This window comes from Dipodomys spectabilis, unplaced genomic scaffold, assembly GCF_019054845.1.
Source record: "Dipodomys spectabilis isolate Male_0828 unplaced genomic scaffold, ASM1905484v1 ptg000140l, whole genome shotgun sequence".
Lineage (NCBI taxonomy): Eukaryota > Metazoa > Chordata > Mammalia > Rodentia > Heteromyidae > Dipodomys > Dipodomys spectabilis.
Genome location: NW_024870817.1, coordinates 31228438 through 31253059, shown reverse-complemented (window position 1 = coordinate 31253059; position 24622 = coordinate 31228438). Strand labels below are relative to the sequence as shown.

Here is a 24622-nt window from a genome sequence, read left to right as displayed (position 1 = left end):
ATTTATACTTTTGTTGCTTGTGTTTTGGTGTTATATCTAAGAATACTTTGCTAAATTAAAAGACCTGAAGGTTTCATTTTCTGCTGAGAGTTCTAGCTCTTTAGTTTCACTTTTTTTTTAAAATGTTTTTTTACTGTGAAAATACTGTACAGAGGGGTTACAATTACATGAGCAAGGTAATAAGTACATTGCTTATCAAGCATTATTGCCTCCTCCTTTGTTTTTCCCCTCCCATCCTTTCACTTCTTATATTTGTCTTTGATCCATTTTGACTCATTCTTTGTCTACGGTAGGAGATAAAGGTCCAACCTCATTCTTTTGCCTGCAGTTATCCAAATTTTTCTAATGTCATTTGTCAAAAAGACACACTAAGCTAAGTGCTGATGCCTCATGTCTATAATCTTAGGTACTAAGGAGGCTGAGATCTGAGGATTGAGGTTCAAAGCCAGCCCAGGCAGGAAAAGCCGTGAAACTCTTATCTTCAATAAACCATCAGCAAGGTGAAAGTGGTGCTGTGGTTCAAGTGGTAGAATGCTAGCTTTGAGCTGAAGAGCTGAGGGACAGCACTTTAAGTCCCATGACCAACAACAACAAAAAAAATCAACAAAGCAGAACAAAACAAAAAGACACACCAGAAAGAGTTAGCACCTGTTGAAAGTCATAGTTGGCATAGATGTGTCTTTATTTCTAGACACTCAATTTTAGATCTACACTGTCTAACTTTGATCTAATGCTATAGTCTTGATTAGTACTTTTTTAATGTAAATTTTGGGATCCTCATATTTTAATTTTTGTCAAGGTTGTTGTAACAAAGGTTTGTTGAAAACAAAAGTCCCCATGAATTTTAGAGCTGAAAATTTAAATGAAATTTTAGAATTGGCATGTTAATTTATGTAAGGTATCCAGCTGGATTTTCACAGTGATCACATTGAGTCTGTAGATTAATTTCAGGAGTAGTTCTAGCTTGGCAATATTGTCTTCAATCCATGAGCATGTCTTACCATATATTTATGCCTTCAATTTCCCTCAGCAATTTATTAGTTCTCAGAGAATAAGTTTTCACTTGTTGGCACATTTTTTTCAAGGTATTTTATTCTTTTTAATACTATCACATTAATTATTAATATCATTTTAGAGTGATAGTGTATAGACAATTAATTTTGGTAATTTTTGCATCTTAAAAAAATATGAGTTGAATAATAGTCGCCTCCAAAAAAACGTTGAAGCTCTAATTCCCAGTGCAACATTGCAGATGGAATCTGTTAAGAAAAGCTCATCGTGAAACATTACTGCTGTCATTACAAGAAGGGAGGAGGATCCCAGTGGGTGAAAATGCCACGTGACAATGGAGGCAGAGGTAGTATAATGATCTCCACACCAAGAAACTCCAAAAGAAATGCCAACAAACTTAGGCCAGGAGAAGCAATGAAAGTTTCTACTCAGAGGGACTCTCAGCACCTGGACATGGCATTTCTGTCCTCCATACTTATGTGAAACAAACTTCCGTTGGTTGTATCATCTAGCTTGTGTGCGGTGCTTTGTTACAGCATGCCAGGAAACTAATGGGCTGGCTAAACTTGTTTGCTAATTTTAAAGTCCCTATAATTTTCTGTAATATAAGATCCTGTCAGTTTTCCCCTTCTGTATATCTGCCCTGGGAAATTTCAGCCCGCTTTTGTAATTACTTATTTGACAACCTCAATGTTAACATGTCAGCAAAGTGTAACTTATTCTTAAATCCAGAGTTACCTGTAACTGATAACACTTTCAATTTGAAAAACTAAATGAAGTGAGATAGTAGCTGCTGTCCCTGGTCTCAGGTTCTGTCAATTCTTCTCCTATGTGTATCTCCTATGTGGATACAGATGATCATGGGCTTGCGCGATGTGGAAGTGCCGGATAATGGCCGCTGATATGAAAGTTTTTGTTTGCAGAAAATGACTAACATAGTTTTTAGTGGTTCTAGCCTCTGGACTAATTACACTCGTAAAAGTTCTATCCAAAACAAATATATACCAAAGACTCTTATACCATTTTTTAAAACACAGATTTATTTCCTTTCCTTAAAAAATGATACATTCTTACTGAATTTAGCAGGTCGTTGGAAACCATCTTTCCCACTCTCTGAAATAGCTCTTCTGTTGGCTACCATTTATTTGACAATTTTCTCCTCTAAAGCATCCTCTAAAGATCCCTCTCCTATCTTCCCCTCCAACTTGACATAAGTTCCTGCAGGCTCTGTTGCACTCTATTCCAATATTTCTCAAATGTTTAGGGCTAGTCCCCAAGCATAACACCCTCTTCTTGGTCTCCTGAGAAGCCTGGTTGCTATGTCAAACAAAATTTCACTGAAAGCCAGCCGCTGATGGCTCACACCTGTAATTCTAGTAGGCTGATATCTGAGGGTTGTGGTTTGAAGCCAGCCTAGACAAGAATGCCAATGAGACTCTTATCTTAGTCACCTAAATACTTTGAGCTGTGGCTCAAGGTGGTAGAGTACTGGACTTGAACACAAAAGGTCAAGGATAGTGCCCAGTCCCTGAGTTCAAGCCCCATGATCCACAATCATAACCACCACAAAAATTCACTGAGCATCACTTTTCACAGGCTCCGCTGTGTGTTCCCAGCAGCTTGTGTGATTCGCATAGTGCCTGTCCTTTTACTGCAGTGCACCCAACCTCACTGCCCTTCCCACATGTGAGCTCCCTTTGCCTGTCCATTCATAGGCTTATCACCTGGGCTTGAGACCTCAGCGGCCATGGCACATTCCCCCCATACTCTCACAGCTCATTCGTTGTGAAGTTCCAGGGATTTACTGACACCACTCTCTCCTCTTCAGCCCCTCTCCCATGGTCAGGACCTTGTCACCTACTGGCAGGACTATTTCCGATTTATTTTAACCGATTCTCCATCTGCGACTCACTCCTCTCCAATCCATTCCAATTAAGACTTCTCTCCACACCAGGCCTCTGCCTACACACTGGCCATTCCCCATTGATACCTGAACAAATTCACCTAAGGCTCCGCATGTACAGCCAGGCCCAGCCCTCCATTCCAATTGCTCACCTTTAGGTATGTTCTACTTGAAGAAAATTGAACTTCAATATGTCCATAACACTTAATTCAAGATTTTCAAGCATCTGTGCCTTGGCTCAGTCTGTTCGGTCTCCCAGGACCACCCTGACTCCTTCCCCATCTCTGCATTTCCAAATTCTACCCACAATCAAAGCTTGGCTCTAATACCACACTGTCCTCAGGCCCTTCTTTAGTGTTCTCCTTCCAGAAACATAATGAATCTCTGTCTTCTGGCTCCTCCACCATTTGGATTACAAGTGTCTTGTGTACAAAGTTGTATCTGGTTGATCTTTGTATTGTCACATGACAGACGACTGTCTTGCAGGGACTTCGTAAGAATATGGCGGATGAATGGATAGTCAGGTGTTGTTTTGGGTGAGTAGTGGTGAATTTTGAAAGATGATTCCATGAAGACACCTCTCATACCACTTTTAGTTATCTTACACATATGAATCAGAAAGATACATAGATAATTAATCACCTATATAATCTGCTTCCAATACAATCTGCCGTCATTTGGGTGTGTGTGCTTATGCCAGACTAAGTCCTACAGCAGGACTTCATCCCTGTGAATAGTCTGATCAACTCTGTTTTCAACCAGCTCTTTGGGTACAGTTATACTTTTGATATTTCAGATCCAATTAGATTCTGCAGAGAAAACTAAGCTACTCAGAGAAAAGCTATTTCATTTCACATGGCTAGAAGGGAAACATACTGAAAGAGACACATTAAAATTCCATCTTAACCATTCTGGCACGAAGAAGCAACTCCCACTGAGAGAACCACACTGTGCTCTGCCTGACCACAGTCCATGCTTGGATTTGTAGCTGTAAACGTGGTGTGGTGATACTGAAATCCTCCCATGGTGGATGAGATAGAGCAGCATAAAAGAGTCAATATCCATTTAGTAGAGAAAAACATGCATATCTTTATTGTTGATGTTTACTTTGGAAAAAAATTTCCTCAAAATGATACAGGTGGACCCATTGCAACAATGAGATGTACTACTTGTTATGTCGAAAACGAACTTTACAACTTTGGTGCAGGGTGTGGTGGGGGGGGGGCAGGGAGGATGAGGGGGGGTGGGGGGAGGGTGGGAAGGGATGAAAAAAATGACTCATACATCACCTGTTAAACAATAATGTAGGTTGTTGAATGAAAATACATTTTGTCTATATCCAATTGTTTAAGATCACAATATTACTTATAACTTTCACTATGACACTTGTTGAGATGCTGCTGCTTTGGGGTTACAAGGCCCAAAGTGCTACAGCAGAAGGGTACAAAGTGAAGCTTACAACCTGCAACCTCAGCCCCCTTGGGAGCCTGTGAGCACAAAAGGTGTCAGGCTCCACTCCAGGTCAGCAGTGCCCAACCCTACACATTAATAACATCCCCAGGTCCCATGTCTGCACATGTATGTCTTGGAAATACTGATCCAGATCTGGAATTTCTGAAATTTCTGAGAGTTGCATAATGCACAAGTACTAGACACTGGCCACTGAACAATTCTCTCATTTCTTTTCTCACCCTAATTTAATTGTAATCTTGTATTTTATCTGGCAATCCTAACCAGCCCTGCCCTTGGACTATCTGGGTGAGGGGTGGGTAGTAGATGAAAGTGAAAAAATAAAGAAGACCAGCTTATGTAGCACTTACATGAGCCTATATACTAACTAGCCTGGACTAATCTGACCCTAGGCTTCCAGAGCCCTCCCCACAGAGCCACATTGTAGGGACAAGAGTCTCCATCACAAAGACTCCTTAGGGCAGAGTTCAGAGGATGAATGGAAAAGGCATGGTAAGTATAAGGGAGTTTAAATGTCAAGGCCTCAAATCTGTATTTATATTAATTATAAATTCTTAAACCACTTTCTATACCCTGCCCTTCCCCATAAAAACAATTTAAGTTTATTACTTGACTCTTCTCATGAGTGTAGATTTGAACACTATAGCTTTATTTACAGAGAGCTATTTACAATTGGAGGAAAAAGATAAACAGGAGCTAACAAAATGCAACTTTTGAATGTCTAGACTACTCTGCCAGATATATAGTATAGTATAATAACCCCCACCCCACACAGAGTGGAGTTCAGCAATTATTCAATAGCTATTTTCTCTGATTTAACCTTTAGGAGCAAGGCATTTAGCTTTTTCCACCAATGCACCAAGACATCTAGAAAAGAGTTAGGAGCAGTTCAAATGGCAGCAATAAGAGCATTGCAAAAAGAAATGTAGGAGAGAAATGTAAAGAGTAAAAAAGGAATAGCCTGACTGATCATAAATTAGTTATGATAAATTAGATATGATAAATTTAAAAGTATATAAAACACTTTTGATTTCCATTTAAAAATCAGCTCAAACAAGAACAACTTTGGCTGTGGCAGAGGTAAGCTTAATTTACCTGACAAACATCTCACTGAGCAAAAGTTTACATCAGTGAAGTAAAGAATCTAATTGATTATTTATCTGACTCCAAGTGAACTAAAATTAACTTAAAATGTTATAGGGTTGTTCCTTCTAGTTTTCAAGTAGTATAATTCATTTATTCTCAAATCCCAATTTCTACTTCCAGGAAGCTCAACAGGAAGTCAACAGCCCAACCAGGAGAAGCAAAGTAAGACCTGTATTACACTGGAATCCTAGAGCCTCAGGAGCAGCTGCCACTGACAAGGAACTGGATCTAGTCAGACCCTGAGTCATGTTAGCTCTGCACAAAGGGTAGGGAAAGCTGTTCATAGTCCATTTTTATCTGTGTAAACACATCATCAGTCTACCATCTCCTCAAACATAGGAAATGAGCGATTCCATCATAGAGAAGTACTACTAGAGCCCAATCACCTACAAAAGGACTTTCCTTTTACTTCTTTTTTTCTTCTTTTCTTTCTATTTATTTTTCCTCTTTCTCTTTTCTTTCAATTTCCCCCTCTCTTTTCTCTCATATGTGTTAAAATTTGTGGAATCTAAAACTTACCATTTTAACTATTTTGGGGGCTGGTACTCTGGATTGAATCCAGGATCTCAGCCATGTCAGTAGGTACTTATCACTAAGCTACACAGCCAGCCCTAAATGACTTAGCATTTCTGACATCTAATCCATATTTCATAATGTATTATTTTCTTTTTTAATGCTATTTTCATTAATAATTTTGAAAAAAGAACTAAAATATTTTTCATTTGCTAATATCAATTTCAATTCCATTAAAAAAAAGAATGTCAGGAGTATATCCCCCCAAGAGTCCTTTTAATAATATTAATTGGAGCATTATGTTCATATAATAAGCAAATAACTGGATATATTCAAATGCTAAGGCTCACAACTGAATGTATTAACTCTCTGAAACATTTTTGGTGAAAGAATGTCAAGGTGTTAAGTGAGCAGAGTTCTACTGCTCTGCTCATAAGTACATTAACTAGAATCAAAGCTGAGAGATATAAGAATAATTAAAGATCTGTACCTTGTTCCTGTAACCAAATTCCCTTACACTGAATCCTTTGTAAATGGAAAGAACTCACTGTTTCCTCCTCCTTTTCTAGTCATTTAAAGGTCTGGTTTTGAAATTGAAGATAAGAAGTATACCCAGGGGCCTCTTAGACTTTTCTTTCAACAGTCTTAAAAGCCCCAAAGAAATTTCTAAGAATAAGATGAGAATGCCAGCTTGCAAGTATGTGTATCAGGAATACTCACTAAAGTGATTTATGAGACTAATTCTTCAGGATGAGTGTAACTGAGCAGCTTCCCACTCTCTGAAGCATTCTGGGGGATGCTCAGGTCCTGCCAAGGCTCTTACTGTTACGTGAGAGTTCCTATGACAGGGTGTGATTACATATTGGTAGCTGAAAATCAAGTTACAAGTCTGAATTATTTCTATTTGATGTGATCTGGTTATTGGATGATTAAAATTCAGAATGCCTTATGTAAGCCACAATCCACAGGAACAAATTCTCTCAGTTGACGACACATCCGGGAGTTCTCCAGTGACTTGTGGGGAGTCCAGGCTTAGTAAGGTTTTATAAAGCAAGTACCGCAGTGCAATCGGAATCCTCATCCGGGAAGAGCCTGGGATCTAGGGATACAGGGATTCGGGATGCAAGAGTAAAGAAAATAGCCTTTGGGTTTGGAGCCTGGCTACGGTGGTCACACCCAGTGGCTCCCAGGATGGTAGAAGGCCATTCAGCATGAGGCTCTCCCAGTACCAGAATGCCGCCTCTTAGCAAGCTTCTGCTCCCTTCTTGTCCTGTGGAAATGATTCTTTTTGCATGGAGGAGTCTTCAAGCTATGTGGCTCAACTCCACTGATACGTGATTCCTCTCCGCTGGGGGCACTATGGTATCCTTACACTTGGTAGGGACTTGGACCAAATCCTCAATCCTTTTTCCTTTATTACTTTTCAAATAAGGTCCCTCTGGCATGGACCACAATCCTACTATTTATTCTTTCCATATAGCTGGGATGAGGGTTGTGTGCTACCATACCTGACCTCTCTCCTCTTAGGAAAATGCAAAAGATTAGGAGAAATAAGGCATAGGAGCAAAATAAATTGTTTTGTCTTCCTTTGCAATTTGGCAATAATGAATCCAAATAAGATTTTGCGTGTTGGTGGATAGGATGAGTCAGTAACTTTTTAATTCTCATTAGGATCAATGTGACATCCAAGAGGCTCTTAAAGAGAGCCAGAGGACATTTTCACAACAGAGACCAAAGCTCCATCAGATGGCAAATGATTTTTTTAAATGGAATAAAGGGTTGGTAAGGTGGCTCAATGGTTGATTGTTTGCCTTGCATGCATGAGGACCCGGGTTCAATTCCTCAGTACCACATAAGCAAAAAAAGCTGGAAGTGGTGCTGTGGCTCAAGTGGTAGAGCACTAGTCTTGAGGTGAATTGCTGAGGGACAGCGCCAGCACCCAGAATTCAGGCCCCATAACCGACAAAAAAAAAAAAAAAAAAGAATAAAGTTGAAAGGAAAAACCAAAATCCCTGCATAACTACTCTTTGTGGCCAGCTTGAACACGCTGGCTTTTCTAGCAACACAGAGCAGGGACTTTATCCTCTAACAGCCCTGATTCTGGGCACTGTGTGCTGAGCACTACAGTCCGCATGCAGTCTAGTGGACAGGACACTCAACTCATAGATGGAGGCAGAGGGATCGCAGAAATTTGGAACTGGTTATTTCCAGAAAACCAGACACAGCTCTCTCTGGAGAAAGCAGCTAGGAACCCCAATAGGATAGTTCTTCTTTCATTAATACTTAAAGGAATAGAGGAATATGTAGAAGGATGCAAAGAGACGTTGAGGTGTGAAGGTTCAGGTTGACTCCCAAGGAAACTCTTCCCTGTCAGTGGCAAATAGGAGGGGAGAAGGAACTCTAGTATCCAAGAGAAAAACTATAGAAAGAAAATTCTTCCCAGAGAGATCTTTCTATTTTCTTCACCATCATGTCCCTAGAGCCTAAATATGCTTGTCGCACAGTACATGCTGAACGCGTTTTGGTGGGTGACTACTGTAGCTATTGATGGAAGCTACAGGAATACCCATCTGCTCCATGCAGTTGATAGGAAAGTGTTGAGTAGAATGCAAACCGCTGGTCCACTATCCAACAATCCAGACTAAATTTACAAAAACATCTGTATTTATTGCAGAATTAGGAATATTTTTTAAGAAAAATTTCAAAAGCTACTAAAAATCTTTAAAAGTTGTCAAATGAAATTCCAATTATAGGTACAAATATAGACTTCATAATGCTTTGCTGTTCTTGGTCTACCACTGTTTTTGCCCAATGTATCCATCAGCTCTGGCTAATATAGTTGATATTGTAAAAGAAAACCAGGACTTACAGCAGACAGAAGAAACTCAAATGACTTTGCAAGTTGTGGCCCAAAATGCAGGCGACATTCTGGTCCTGCTTCTGGGCTAGATCCAACACTTAAATTGCTGAGAAATCAGGGATGTCAGCACACCAAAAACAGATCTGTCTTTCAGAAACAGATTTTCAATAGTCAACCAAGACTAATGGAAGCCAGGCACTGGTGATTCAAATATGTAATCCTAGATACTCAGGAGGCAGAGGTCTGGAGAGTCGAGGTTCAAAACCAGCCTGGGTAGAAAAGTTTATGAGACCCCCTTCCCTCCAAAACAACCAACAACAATGACTGAGAAAAGTAGATCTAGAGGTGTGGATCAAATGATAGAACACCAGCTGAGAAACAAGCTAAGCCAGATCAAGGTTCTGATTTCAAACCTCTGTACTAGCAAAAAAAAAAAAAAAAGATTAAAAAAGCAAAAGACTGATGAACAATAAACCCATGTTGGCTATGGCACCTTTGGCAATTTTCTTCCCTTCTCTCTCTCTCTCCATCCCTCCGTGAAATCTGGTAGGGAAAATCCTTAGAAGAGAGCACTCAATGCTGAGCTGTACTAAGTAGTCTACCAACATTTACATCCCTCCAATTCTAATGAGTTCCCATTCAAAATGGTACATTCCTGCTCTATACATGTTCTCCCTCCAGTAAAGTCTCCCCAAGACCACCATTCATGTAGTTGGCACATATTTTTTGAGATATTATGTGCCAGGCACTGACAGGAGCAGAGAAGATACTGTAGTGAACAAGACAGACAAACCAAGACTTTTTCACATGGGGCATGCATGCCCTCTCTTTAATTTATTTTTTTTGCTATGCTGCTATCGTGTGTGTGTGTGTGTGTGTGTGTGTGTGTGTGTGTGTGTGTGTGTACTGGGCCTTGAACTCAGAATCTGGGTGCTGTTTTTTAGCTTTTTCACTCAAGGCTAGTGGTCTACTACTTGAGCTATAGCCCAATATGCGGCTTTTTGGTAATGAATTACAGATCAAAATCTTATGAACTTCCTTGCTCAGGCTGGTTTTGAACTGTGGTCCTCATATCTCAGCCTCTTGAGTAGCGAGGATTATAGGCATGAGCCACCAGTGCCTGGCTGCTACTCTGTCTCTTTAAGATGATTTTGCACTGTGGGGTGAATTTATAGGTTAATTCTCTGAGGTAATCAAATTCTTCATTTGTGATTGTTACCTCTAAGAACATCCTATAAATACCAAAAGCAAGTTCTACATTCCATTAAGGTTTTTGAAAGGGGAGAACAATGTTTAAGCTCAGTATGCAATTACACTGTTGAAATTCACAAACAAACCCAGAATTTCTAGGTTATAGCTTGAGATACCAAAGTGATGTCATTTCATTAGGAATTGAGAATATTCTTTCAAAGTACAGCTTAATCAAGAGTACATGAAAAGACAATGTTAGGGAACTGAACTGAACATGGAATTAAGAGCTACAATGTGTGTGGTATAGCTGGGTTCAGCCAGTAGCTAGCATCAACCAGGCAAGTGATGAAAACTCTCCAGGTCTCCTAATGGTTTCTAAGATGACATGTCTGTCTATATCACTGAAGTACCACGAGCTGGGCAGCATCACGACTCCTCTGGCAAGATAAACTCTGAACCTTAATCGTCTCAGTCTTCCTTATAGTGCCCCCTAACATGTCTATGAATACTGCATTCAAACCATTGTGGCAGGTGAACCCACCCATGTTCCAGTTAAGAGGCCTAAAATGTTGTTAGGTCATAGATCTTTCAGTCACACAAAGTGTATTCTGTCAGATGAATTTGAGCCTGTTCTGATGAAAAGGGAAAGAGATCAGAGCAGGGTCCCCTAACAAGCCCCTCACCAGGTCCTCCACTGGAGGAGAGAAAGGTGAGCATCCAGAGAGCTTTATCTGCTGTCATAGGCCAGAACCAGGGTAGGGCTGAGCCTGAAATGTTCACATGTCCTTCTTGCTCAGAACCCACTGTAACCCCTCACCAGCCAGAGAGCAGGAGCCAGGTCAGTTGTGTTCCCACAGAGTGCACCCACCAGCACCTACTCCTCAACAGTGGAGGGAAGATGCCTGATTTATGAGAGAACCCTGCCCTGCTACCATGGGCTGAGAATCCAGACCTGTTTCTATATCCCTCAGTACATAGATTTTTTTTTTTTTTTTTTTTGTTAAATAAGTTTTTATTGTGAAAATACTGTACAGAGGGGTTACAATTAATGAGCAAGGTAATGAGTACATTTCTTTTTTTTTTTTTTTAATTTAATTTAATTTTATTTGTGAACATACTGTACAGAGGAGTTACCGTTACATGGGCAGGATAATGTAGTACATAGATTTTTTATGTCAGTTGTGGGGCTTGAATTCAGGGCCTAGGCACTGTCCCTGAGCTTTTCTGCTCAAGGCTAGAGCTCTACCACTTTGAACCACAGTTACACTTCTGGTTTTCTGGTGGTTAACTGGAGATACAAGTCTCACAGGCTTTCCCACCTGGGTTGGCTTCAAACCACAATCCTCAGATCTCAGCCTCCTGAGTGGCTAGGATTACAGGTATAAGCCACTAGCACCTGGCTCATAGATCTTTTCCCTCCTCCTCCTCCTCCTCTTCCTCCTCCTCCTCCTCCTCCTCTTCTTCTTCTTCTTTGTGCCCGTACTACTGGGGCTTGAACTTAGCACCTGGGCACTGCCCTTTAGCTGACCAAATCTTGCTGGCAATTTCTGGAATCGTTTCCACATCTGGTCCTCCTCCCTACTGCCTCAGCCAGGATCTTATCCCTAATGAGCTTGCCCTGCTTGAAGTTCTTGTTTTAGCTACAGATAACTTGTTTCCTTATTCTGGTAATGGACACACATATGTGATTTCTCTACACTAAACTATAACTTCCTAGGACAAAGAAATCTTGCCTCTTCTCATTGTTTTATTAGGTCTTATGCTAATACTGTGCTGTACACACTGTAAATGCTTAATAAATAGACTTTGGCAACAAAGAATGGATTATCTTAAAGTGACAGCAGTTATTTCCCCCAAAGAGCAGCTCATTAGATAATTAAATATTTACTCTCACTTCTTCCAGCCTAATTAACAATGTTATCTAACCACCCAGGCCATCAACTCAGACACCTGCACACATTATATGTCCTAGCTACCTTGACGTCAATCTCCTGGCAAACACAAAAAGAAGATCAATCTCCTCAATAATTAAAACATAAATTGGGTCATATTTTTATTCCTGGTTTTCCTTGAGGAAAATGACTCAATTCTCAGTAGCAAATGACAAACTATTTTGAAAACCTATTTCCACAAAATGCCACCAAACACGGGTCATGCATCTTTCCTTTTTGCTTTTTGATCCCATTGCTGTGACTTGGTGTGGTAATTATATTACAAAGCTATTAGCTGATGAAATGAAAATGGCAAAACAACTTAAATGCTTGTCTAAAGATACTCTGTTAGAATGCAATTATGAACAAAATTACAATGGCAAAAATAATTGAAATGCAAGTCTGAAAGGCATGGATATGAAACCATTAAAATGCTTCTGTTGGGAGACTCAAACCATCAAATGAAGCCACACATTCCTGGGGACACATTTTTAATTCACTAAAGCAGGCGACATTTATGGACAGATGAAAAAGTCTGGGTTTCTATTGCCCTGCTGTGTTATCTATACTTCCGAATGCCACCTGTGGGTGTCACGTCATCAGGGTGCTGAGCTTGGCAGGTAGACTGATAAGAGAACCCAGTGTGCTATGTTTCCATTCCGCATTCAGGAGATAAAGGCATGAGGGCCAGTGTTTCCATAATGTTTTAATGTAGAGCTGGCATCAATTTAAGCCTGCAATGATTAAATATCTATGTGGATGAATTTCTAAGATCTATCTTCAGGAAACATTCAGCTGATATATTCCTTTAGCAAAATATTGAAAAAAAATGTTGATATCCAGCTTAACCCTGATATGCTCGCTCACTAAAGGGAAAAGCAAATAAACAGAAACCAAATACAGGGATAGGAACAAAACGGATCTGCTAGGCTGATCAAATTGATGAGTGACCACAGTTTCTCTTCAAAAGTATGCTGAGGTCTATATTTTGATGTTTGAGCACACAAATGGGTCAACAAAAATGCAAATTATGCCCCTCCCCACCTGACTCCCACTGGACTCTTCAGTCTGCTTTTATAGATCCATGTTTGTTTTTTTTCCCCCCAGTTAAACATGAAGAAACAAATACTAGAGGAGAGTCATACTAAAGAAAGAAGTTATTAAAGGAAAAAAAAAGACAAATCTCTTCTGGACCATCTGTTTTATGTTGTTAAAGCGAAAAGTTAGGAAATGACAAGCCTAGTTATACATAAAATTTCTTAGTGTCATTATTTTTTTATACACATAGACGTATTCATGGAGGGAAATTTGTAAAAGGGTTTGAAATCTCTCCTGCTTTTTTTTGAAGTGGGGTCTTAATGGGGCTATTCCTCTATGTACATGTTTCTTTGCCTTCTCTCTCTCTGCACAAATTTGGAATGCAAATGACACTTTCCTATGAATGAGAATCTTGGATACATGGAAATTTTAATTTAAAATTTTAATCTACTGTCTAGATATTTTACAGGGAGGGCATAGTATTTTTAAATGTGTATAATTTAGATATTAATAAATCTGAAATTGATTTTATATCCAATGATAAGATGGACTTTTTCCAGCTTCAACACAAAGGTACGAATCTTGAGGAAAGAATTTTTAGGTCACCCAGAGAATATTTTAAGGATAAGGCTAAGTGAAAAAAGTAAGCAGACATTTACATAGATTGTAGGGAAAAAATACTAGCAGAGAAACAGATTTAAATTGCAGCATTATATAAAAAATTAAGTGACATTTGTTAGAATCAAAGAGAATTAGTCTCTGCATTTAGAAAGTTGTCAAGTAACTTTCAGGAGCAGACAGCTTGGAAGTTAATAAAGAAGAAACCAATGCAAGTCTAGTCATGTTGAATACCAGTGTGACACGTGATCATATTTTGGACAGGCCACATATACAGCGGTGGTCCCGTGAGATCATGTTGCCTAGTGATTCCCTAGTCATCTTTGTTTAGAACCATTCCATGATGCCAGCCTACAGCAATCATGTACTGATGTAATCCCCAGAATGTATCTCAATCATTATCATATGACTTACTAATAATATAACTTAAAATAGATTGCTCCAAATTACTTTTTGTTGTTGTTGTTGTTGTTGGTCATGGGGCTTGAACTCTGCGCCTGGGTGCTGTCCCTGAGCTCTTCAGCTCAAGGCAAGCGCGCTACCGCTTAAGCCACAGCACCATTTCTGGTTTTCTAGTGGTTAACTGGAGATCAGAGTCCCATGGACTTTTCTGCCCCGGCTGGCTTTGAATGGTGATCCTCAGATCTCAGCCTCCTCAGTAGCTAGGATTACAGGCGTGAGCCACTGGTGCCCGGCTTCCAAATTACTTTAAAGTGCATAAAAATCAGCTGTATTGATGAATATGTAAGAGATAAAAATGACAGAATATAGATATAGTTTATATATAGGTGTCAATTGTACAATTATTTACTTTTTGTATCTTTTAAGATTTTTTTCCTAATAAAAATTGAAGTTGAAGCCGAGCGCAGGTGGCTCTCACCTGTTATCCTAGCTACTCAGGAGGCTGAGATCTGAGGATAGCGGTTCAAAGCCAGCCCGGGGAAGGAAAAGCGGTGAAACTCTTACCTCCAATTGACCACCAGAAAACTGGAAGTGGCGCTGTGGCTCTAGTGATAGAGCACCCGCCTTGAGCTGAAGAGCTCGGAGACAGTGCCCAGGCCCGGGGATCAAGCTCCACGACCAACAACAACAAAAAATTAAGTTGGAAGAAAAGGTAATGCTATTGTCCATGACACCATTGCTCAACAACTCGATCATATAGAAACTTTTTTGAGTTATACAACTCACCCAGCCATCCAGATCCTGAATTGGGTATGCACAGGTCTGTCTCAGCGCTGGGTAACACGAAGCCAACGACAAACACCTCCACGCCATCTGCCATGAGAGCCATACCGAGGACAAAGAAGAGGGCCCACTGGAAACGGCCGTGGCCACACTCTTGGATTATCAGCTCGTACTGCTGGGCCAGCTCCTCCTCGTCAGCTCTTCTCTCTGACTCCAGCTCTCGGCGGTCCTTGTACTCCTCCCGTTTGGGCTGCACTACCGAAACGATGCTGTCTTTCCCTTGGTTCGTGCTGGGGATTCCCTGGTACTCCCCTTCGTAGATCTCATCCTCTTCATCGTGGCCCTCAGTAGCTTCGCTGGAGCCTTCATCGTCGTTGGCCTCCCCATCATAGGTTTCTCCAGGGGGGTAATAGTCATCGTCCTCATCTTCATCCTGGAAGCGACTATAGGATCTCTGGGTGTACTCGTCCTGGGCTCGATCCACTGCTTGGTTCACCTTCTTCACTGTTTGCTTCTTCACCTCTCTGGCAATGTCCTTGGCACCCTTCACCAGTGAAGTCCTATCCTTGTAAGAGTCTTCCATCTTATCTCCACTGTGGCCAATCAGAAGACCAGAACTGTTTGCAGCGATGTTCAGCAGCTCAGCCCCAACAGCGTCATCAACTCAGGGTTCAGAATAGAACTGCAAGAGAAGAGCCAGAGGAGAGGTGTATTATTATCCCCATGTCTCTTCTACCATTCATGTCTTGGTCTCTTTTTCCTGCCTCACACACAGACACAGGATCTGCCTCCCTGCACCCTGTGCAGCCTAGGCAGGTTTTCTGTGCAAGTGGGATTGGCTCCTGAAGTAGCTAGGGTTTTGAATAGTTGTTGTTGTTGTTATCATTATTATTGCTCTGTGTTGAGGACTTCTGTACACAAGGCAATGCTATATGGTATTCCCTGAGAATGAAACAAAGCATTTTATACCTTCATAAGTGCACCCAACACACTTACTTCCAAAATGCTATTATACTCTGATAGAAAAAACTAATCTTTATCACAACACATGCATACTGATGTGCGTGTGCACGTGCACACACACACACACACACACACACACACACACACTCTCTCTCTCTATAGAAGCAAATCCTCAATATTAGAATTAACCCTATTGGACCTTGAAAAAAAAGCAAGCAAGCAGATCATTATCCAACGCCATTAAACCATATCTCTATTTGTCAAATTATGGTGTCCTCCTGACTTTATGGATTTGCTTATTACAAATGGTAACAGAGACCAATAAAGGCACCCCAAACTGAAAATGATTATTTTCCCTTTGTATAGCAGTTGTACTGGTAGGAGACTGATAGAGTGCATCAGATGATTTTGCACTTGACAGTCATTGAATTAGAATATATGGCTTGTTCATGGATATCTGTCCCTTTAGAGACCATCCCCAGGCCAGGGGGGAACAGGTTAATCCAATGGGATGTACTTTATCAACCCTGTCTTGTAAGACTACCAGGGCTTAATCTACACACACACACACACACACACACACACACACACACACACACACACACACACACATTTTCCTATTATATCCTTCTGCCATGCTGCTAAGCTACTGTCTTACACACTAAAGCCTGCAGCCTTCCATCACCATCGTGTGGTTTTCTCTCCCATTCAGAGACCCCTATGTCTTGGCTCCTTAAATTCAAGCTGACTTTATATATAATAACTTATATCTCACTTGTATACCAAGCTGTGTCTTCCTGTGGCTCAAATGAGCTAATATCTATCCTTATACCTAGATAACATAAAAGTAAAAACATCATTCTCACTCATCATTAATTTTCCAAGTTCCTAAGTTTTGGGAACTTGGAAAATATTGACATATCTAATGGTCACTTCTTTTCTTTGCATACCCAATATAAAATACAAATGTGTATTTAATGATCATCTGAATATATCACAAGAAAACTGTAAGTCAACACAGAAAGATGGCCCAAGAATTTTTGATAATGAGAATTCATCATGTAATCTGCAGTCAAACTAAAGCCATGGTTCCTTGTGTTTTATTCTAAGATTATTTTAGGGAAGAGGAGTACATTAGTTGATTTTTCATTGCTATGACAAAATACCTGAAGGTGGGCACTAAATAGAGTTTATATAGCTCACAGTTTTGGCTGTTGGAAGCCCAAATTCAGATAATCCCTCTGCTCAACTTCTGGTGAGGACCCCATGGCTGCATCATATTTTGGCAGACAAAGAGGAAGGGAAAGGGCTGCATGCAGAAGAGATTATGTAGGAAGACAAGAAGCAAGGGACTAGAGAAGTCTTGTTCTTTATATAATAACCCATTCTCACAGGAAGAAAATCACTCCATGAGAGCAACATGACCTAGTAACTTCCACTAGGCTCACCTCTTCCAGATTCTCCACACATGCTTGAGACCAAGCTTCCTGCACACAAACCCTTGGGAGGAAACGATGACTAAACTGTAGCAGAAAGTCACAAGAGCTAGACGGATATAGTTTGGAGATCAAAGCACAGGTTTCCTTTAGAGTCCTACTTGTCAAACCTGGGCAATCGTTGCCTATTCATTTTCTACATCTTATTAGCTCTGCTCTTTCACACTTGTTATCATGTTGATTCTGAAGGTAATCATCTTGTAATGAACTGACAACTTCAAAGTCAGGGCACCTTGTACTTAGTGTGGTTAATGACAGGTTTTAGGAAGGAAGAGAACAGTTGGAGGAAAAGATCCTATTTACAAACAGCAAAATTAAAGAGAAACACCCAACTCTCAGCTGTACCTTGTATGTGGAACAAATGCCTGTAACCACCTATCTATTTTCACCTCTCATTTACCGAGGCTCTCCTCAGAGCTATGGTGAAATAACAACTAGTTTCTGTTTCTTTTGCTCACCTATCACTGGAAGTAGCAGACAAAGAAATGGGTCCTATTGATCTATTAGATTGTTTATCTTGGGTGTGTAAAAGTCAGCTGTGGGGCCAGCCAAACATTGTTTTTTGAGCAATTATTTAAACTATTCTCACTGGAACGATGCATGTTCCAAACCCTACATGAAAACACCATGCCATCCTTTGAGTAAACTGGTGTCCCAGACACATTAACATGACCTACATTATAAGACATAAACAGTGATCTTGTTTGTGAGTTCTAGCTTTTGCCTCTTACTAGCTTGGTGACATTAGTGCAAAGTAAGAAATAGCAGCATTGCAGTAACAAATGACATCAAAGGGAAAATTCAGCATATAGTACCTACCCTAAGAAAGCCAATTTATTTGGAATTAAAGAAGAAGAGTGTCATTTATCCATAGAATTATTGCCCAGCAGTGATAATGCTGAGGAGTTCCTTTGGGGAAAGGATCAACTGTCGGTTAGTCATTACAGATAGTATGGTAGTATCCTCCCCAGGTCTGGTAGCGTGGCTGGGAGTCTGGGAGTTACAAGGCTAAGGAAAGGCAGATCAGCTCGCAGGGGATTCACTGCTGAGCTCCTCACCCTGAAGTTCAGCCTACAAAGGAGAGGTCTAAAAAGAATGTCTGTCTGTCTGTCTGCCCTGCCTGGGGGGAACCAGGGCAATGTAATGAACCTATTTGCAGCATTTTGATGCAATTTAAAAGCACAGCCAGCTGTAAGTCTGCTTCATTCCTAGTAAATTGAATACAGAGAGACACTTTTTCCTGGACCTCAGTTCACTTGCAGAATGTCAACAAGAGGAGGAAACAGGGCTCCCTTGGCCTCCCACTTTTCTCCCCTCTACTGTCAGGAAATGATATATTTTCTCCTCCTGCTTTGTCCAAGTTTTCCTTAGTAAACATTTCATTTTTCAGGGTTCCTGGAGATAGCCACAAAAGCAGCTGCCTTTGTTTACTTCAGCAGCTCCTGAGCCTGGTGGCAAATCCTAGGGGGCACTGTCCCCCCGGGGTGCTCTACTCATTGTTTCCTTTGCTTGTGGCTTCTAGAAAGAAGGCACCAGAGCCTCCCTGGAATGATTCCCCCCCTCCCCCCTTCCAGCCAGCGCTCTGTGGCTCAGGAACCAAGCAGCTGTGTGGTGTAAGACTCCCCCTGTCTGAAAAGTGAGAGAACTGGGGCTTTGGGGGTACTTAGGGTTCCAAGCCCTGCCTATGGATCTGTTGGTGTACAGTATCTCTATGTGCTGAAAAGTGAAAAGACATCTAGGCAGACTTTCACTGTGCCAGGGACTGTGTGTGTGTGTGTGTGTGTGTGTGTGTGTGTGTGTGTGTGTGTGTGTGTGTGTGTGTGTGTGTGAAAGAGAGAGAGTGCATGCACGAGAGAGAGAGAGAGAGAGAGAGAGAGAGAGAGAGAGAGAGAGAGAGAGAGAGAGAGAGAGAGGGAAGGAGGGAGGGAGGGAGGGAGGAGAGAGAGGAAGAGAGAGAAAGAGAGAGGGAGGAAGGAAGAGAGGGAGAGAAATTTTGAGGAAGAAAGCACAAGTCTATGTACAAGTAAAAGCAGCATAAGAAGTCATGGTGCCCTTCCCTTGGTTTTGTTTTTTCTTTTCAAATAAAATTTCTTTTTATCACTTAAAAGTACTTCTTGGAGGCATTCCTTTCTTCATTGCTTGGTTGAAAAAGAAATGCATAAACGGTAGAATTTCAAGCTCAGCAGTTGAGTATAAGCTAGATGTGGGGACAGGAGGGACTTCTTGGTTTAAAGCCTGCCCTGTGCACTATGGAATATTACACAGCACATATGAACTGAGATGACCCCCCAGTGATAGTGACATCAGAGAATCCAGGGGTCACCCATGCACCACAGCAGTGCCCAAGTTCTTTAAGGGCAGGGACACGTTTTGGCTCATCCCATTCTTAGTGTCCAAGGTCACCTTGGGTGAACATTGCACACTCCACCTGACACAGAATAGCTATTTTACATCCATCCCCAGCAGGGAATAGGCTATTCCAGCCAGAAGTGAGAGGCATGGCCCTTCACTCCAAGGATGTCCCACTTAGTCTCATCATTCAACAAGCAGATAATTGGCCTACAATGTGAAAAGACCTATATGCTGATATTTTTTGGATGTTGGCATTTGTGATAGAGAAGAAGCTGGCCAAGCAAAAGAGAAATGAAGGACTTCCTTATTAAAGGACACAGCAAGAATGCAGCATAGATTGAAATATAAAAAACAAAAAAGACATCACAAACATCGACTGAGAGCCTTTGTACACATGACTGTTAGACACAGAAGTACCAGAAGTAACATAGATTCCCCATGCTTTCTCTCACTATCCTGGTCCTAGGGCTGATAGCATAACTCCCTGTGGACCATATCCTCAAGAGGAAGGAGTTCACTTTCTCTCATTAACTTGTAGGTATCTTTACTTGATCACATTGTTACGTTGTTAGCACCACAGCACAAAATATACAAGCTCTTTCAAGAGTGAAAGAAACCTTGGCATTTAATTACATACCATGATGTCTTCCAAAATTCCTTTCCAAGAAGTGTTTTCTAAGTGTTTATCAAAAATAAATAAATAGTGAACTTTATGATCAAATACCTTGGAATCACTCACTCTTTTCTCTCCATCTCTGCTCCTTGCTGCTTCCCTGGCCCAGGTTAGAATTGTGTGTCACCTGGACAGGGCAACCACTTGACCCCACAACTCCACCATCCTCCTGGTTCTACATTTGCCCACTAGAGATTTTTTTCTGCACAGAACAGCCAGAGAAACCCTTTCCAAAAGTATGGCACAATCCCTTCAGAGAATTCCTTCCCCAACCTTTGATCCTGTGTGACCGGATCTGACCCCTCTTTTGACTCATCTTTCACTATCCCTTTCTCACAACTTGCTGACCCATGTGCCTCAGGATCTTTGCTCCTGCAGTTCCACCTATCTGGAATGCTCTTCCCCTAGATCATTTCTGGCTTCCCTCCCTCAGTTATTTCTGATCTTCTCTCAAACGTCATGTACCCCAGAGCCCTAGAACACACACTAAGACATTGTCCTCTCATTGTCATTCCCTGGTCCTTTTTGCAGTTTCATTAGGCTATTTATGATGCAGTGGGAAGCTACTTCCCCAGAGAACTTGCGTGTTGATAATAAAATGCTAACTCTTTCATTGTTACCCTATTTCTATAGGAAAATTAGAGTTGACTCAAGTTATTGTGGCTTAAAATGTCTTCTCTAGGCCCCCAAACACTGTGCTAGTTCTTGAAAAGAATTGCAAAAGCACTGTGCTTCCAATGTTCACATAGAAATACAGAAGTCAAAACTTCCCCAGAGCAACTTCTGCAAGTGTTGCAGATCTCGCAAGTGTCTCTGATCTCACCCTGTCTCCAACCATCCTCACACTCTGTTCCCATACACTCATCATGGCATTTTGTGCCAGGTGTCTTTTCTCCTCTTTTTGTCCTCTTTTTCCCAAATGGGGACACAGTCCCATTTTTATCTCTTATTACTTTATTAATTTTCTTTTTTTTTTTTTTTTTTTGTTTTCCCCCTACCATCCCCTCCCTCCCTCCCTTCCCCGAGGTTCTTTTTTTTTTTTTTTTTTTGATTGTGATTAAATGATTACATAATTTCAAAGTCACAAGTTCATTCTAACTTCCCTGGAGCAAATTGTCTACCACAGTCTATAATATATAACAGTGTTCACATGTTATATACCATATTTGTGATCAGCAGCATGAGGATATTTAGTAGTGGTTCAACCAGATGAGCGGGAGTTCTTTGTTTCTTAAGTCCTGTTAGTTTTGTCGTATCACTAACCTTTTGGATTTAGCATCCACTTATGAGGGAGACCATGTACCGTTTGTCTCTTCGTTCTTGGCTTACCTCGCTCAACATGATTCCTTCTAGCTCCATCCATTTCCCTGCAAATGCCATTATTTTGTCATTTCTAATGGCTGCATAATATTCCATTGTGTATAGATACCACAATTTTTGGATCCATTCATCTGTGGTGGGGCACCTAGGTTGTTTCCATATCCTAGCTATTGCGAACAGTGCTGCAATAAACATGGAGGTGCACGTGTCCTTGTATATTGGTTCCTGTTGTTCAGGGTAGATGCCTAGAAGTGGTATGACTGGGTCGTAAGGGAGGTCAATCTTTAGCTTTCTAAGGACCCTCCAGACTGCTTTCCAAAGTGGTTGTATAAGTGTACATTCCCACCAGCAGTGTAATAGGGTTCCTCTTTCTCCACATCCCCTCCAGCATTTGTCGTTGGCTGATTTGTGGATGTGGGACATTCTGACTGGGGTAAGGTGGTATCTCAGGGTTGTCTTTATTTGCATTTCCTTCACCACCAGGGATGATGAACATTTCCTCATGTGTTTCTTTGCCATTTTTATTTCTTCATTTGAGAAGTCCCTCTTTAGTTCCCTTGCCCATTTAGTAATTGGTTTGTTAGGTTTGGGAGGGATTAGTTTCTTGAGTTCCCTGTATATACAGGATGTTAACCCCTTGTCTGATATATTGCTGGTAAATATTTTTTCCCAATTAGTTGGTTGTCTTTCTAGCTTAGTTGCGATAGATTTAGCTGTGCAGAAGCTTTTTATTTTAAGGTAGTCCCATTTGTCGAGTCTCTCTCCAACTTGTTGTGACCCTGGGACTCTGTTCAGGAAGTTCCTTCCTGTGCCTATTAGTTCAAGTGTCTCTCCTACTCTGTCCTGCAGTAGTTTCAGAGATTCAGGTTTAATGTTAAGGTCTTTAATCCATTTTGAGTTGATGTTGGTGCATGGTGATAGGCTGGGGTCCACTTTTAGTTTTCTGCATGTGGCTGCCCAGTTTTCCCAGCACCAGCGGTTGAAGAGGCTGTGTTTCTTCCATTGTATGTCTTTGGCTCCTTTGTCGAATATCAGCTGGCTGTAGGCCTGTGGATTTATATCTGGATCTTCTATTCTGTTCCATTGGTCTTCGGGTCTGTTTTTGTGCCAGTACCATGCTGTCTTTGTGATTATAGCTCTGTAGTAGAGTTTGAAGTTCGGCATGGATAGCCCTCCCATATTGTCTTTATCCCCTAGAATTGTTTTGGCTATTCTAGGTCTTTTGTTGTTCCATATAAATTTTTGGACTGTTTTCTGTATTTCAGTGATGTACGTCATTGGGATTTTAATAGGAATTGCATTGAATTTGTATATTAATTTTGGAAGTATCACCATCTTTACTATATTAAGTCGGCCTATCCAGGAGCATGGGAGGTCTTTCCATTTCCTAGTGTCTTCTGCAATTTCTTTCTTTAACTTTTTATAGTTCTCATTAAATAGTTCTTTTACATCTTTGGTTAGGTTAATTCCTAAATATTTTATTTTTTGGGAGGTTATTGTGAATGGGGTTGCTCCCTTTATTTCCCTCTCTTCCTGTGCGTTATCAGTGTATAGGAAGGCAACTGATTTTTGTGGGTTTATTTTGTATCCTGCTATTTTGCCGAAGTGACTTATGATTTCTAAAAGTTTGGGGATGGAGTTTTTGGGATCGTGGAGGTATAGTATCATGTCGTCTGCAAAAAGGGATAGTTTCACTTCTTCTTTCCCTATGCGGATCCCTTTAATGTCTTTTTCTTGCCTTATTGCCCTGGCTAAGGGTTCTAGGACTATGTTGAAGAGGAGTGGAGACAGTGGACATCCTTGCCTTGTTCCTGTTTTTAGGAGGATTGGTTGTAGCTTTTCCCCATTAAGTATAATATTGGCTATTGGTCTGTCATAAATGGCTTTTATTGTTTTTAGAAATGTTCCTTCTATTCCTATTTTCTCCAGAGCTTTTAGCATGAATGAATGTTGAATTTTATCAAAGGCCTTTTCTGCATCTGTGGCGATAATCATGTGATTCTTGACCTTGGCTCTGTTGATATGCTGGATTACATTTATTGACTTACGTATGTTAAACCATCCCTGTGTCTCTGGGATGAAGCCTACCTGATCATAGTGTATTATTTTTTTTATGTGTTTCTGGATTCTGTTAGCTAGAATCTTGTTAAGGATCTTTGCATCTGTGTTCATCAAGGAGATTGGCCTGTAATTCTCCTTTTTGGTTGGGTCTTTGCCTGGTTTGGGGATGAGTGTGATATTGGCTTCGTAGAATGAGTTTGGGATAGCTCCCTCCTTCTCTGTTTCTCTGAAGAGCTTGAGGAGTATGGGTATTAGTTCTTCTTTAAAGGTCTTATAGAATTCTGCTGTGAATCCATCTGGTCCTGGGCTTTTTTTTGTTGGAAGACTTTTGATAGCTTCCTGTATCTCATTATAGGATATTGGCTTATTTAATTGGTTAACTTCTTCTTTGCTCAGTTTGGGTAACTTGTATTTCTCTAAAAATGCATCCATTTCCGCCAGATTTTCTTCCTTTAGAGAGTATAGCTTTTGAAAGTAGTCTGTTAGAATTGTTTGGATATCTTGGGTACGTGTTGTGATGTTTCCCGTGGCATCCCTAATCCTATTAATATGGGTTTCCTCTCTTCTTTTTTTAATTAATCTTGCCAACGGGCCATCAATTTTGTTTATTTTTTCAAAGAACCAGCTTTTTGTTTGGTTTATTTTGGTTATGGTTTTCTGATTTTCTAATTGGTTAATCTCTGCTCTCAATTTGGTTATCTGGCTTCGTCTAGTAGCTTTAGGTCCCATTTTTTCTTGTTTTTCTAGCTGTTTTAGTTGCAACATGAGATTATTTACTTGGTCTGTCTCCATTCTCTTGATGTGGGCACTGAGGGCAATAAATTTGCCCCTCAGGACTGCTTTTGCTGTGTCCCACAAGTTTCTTTGTGAGGTGTTTTCATTTTCATTGAG

The 24622-nt window shown here is 40.7% G+C and overlaps 1 protein-coding gene across 2 annotated transcripts in view; it reads right to left on the bottom strand.

The window, feature by feature from the left end:
- Nucleotides 1-15547, bottom strand: part of Sv2c (synaptic vesicle glycoprotein 2C) — a 112902-nt gene extending 97355 nt beyond the window's left edge. The window contains exon 1 of one of the 2 annotated variants that reach the window (XM_042690928.1): nucleotides 14870-15547. In XM_042690928.1, coding sequence (XP_042546862.1) covers nucleotides 14870-15449 — 580 coding nt within the window. In that variant the 5' untranslated portion in view covers nucleotides 15450-15547. The remainder of the gene's footprint in view (nucleotides 1-14869) is intronic. The other variant, XM_042690929.1, reaches the window with a different exon arrangement.
- Between the last annotated feature and the right edge of the window lie 9075 nt (nucleotides 15548-24622).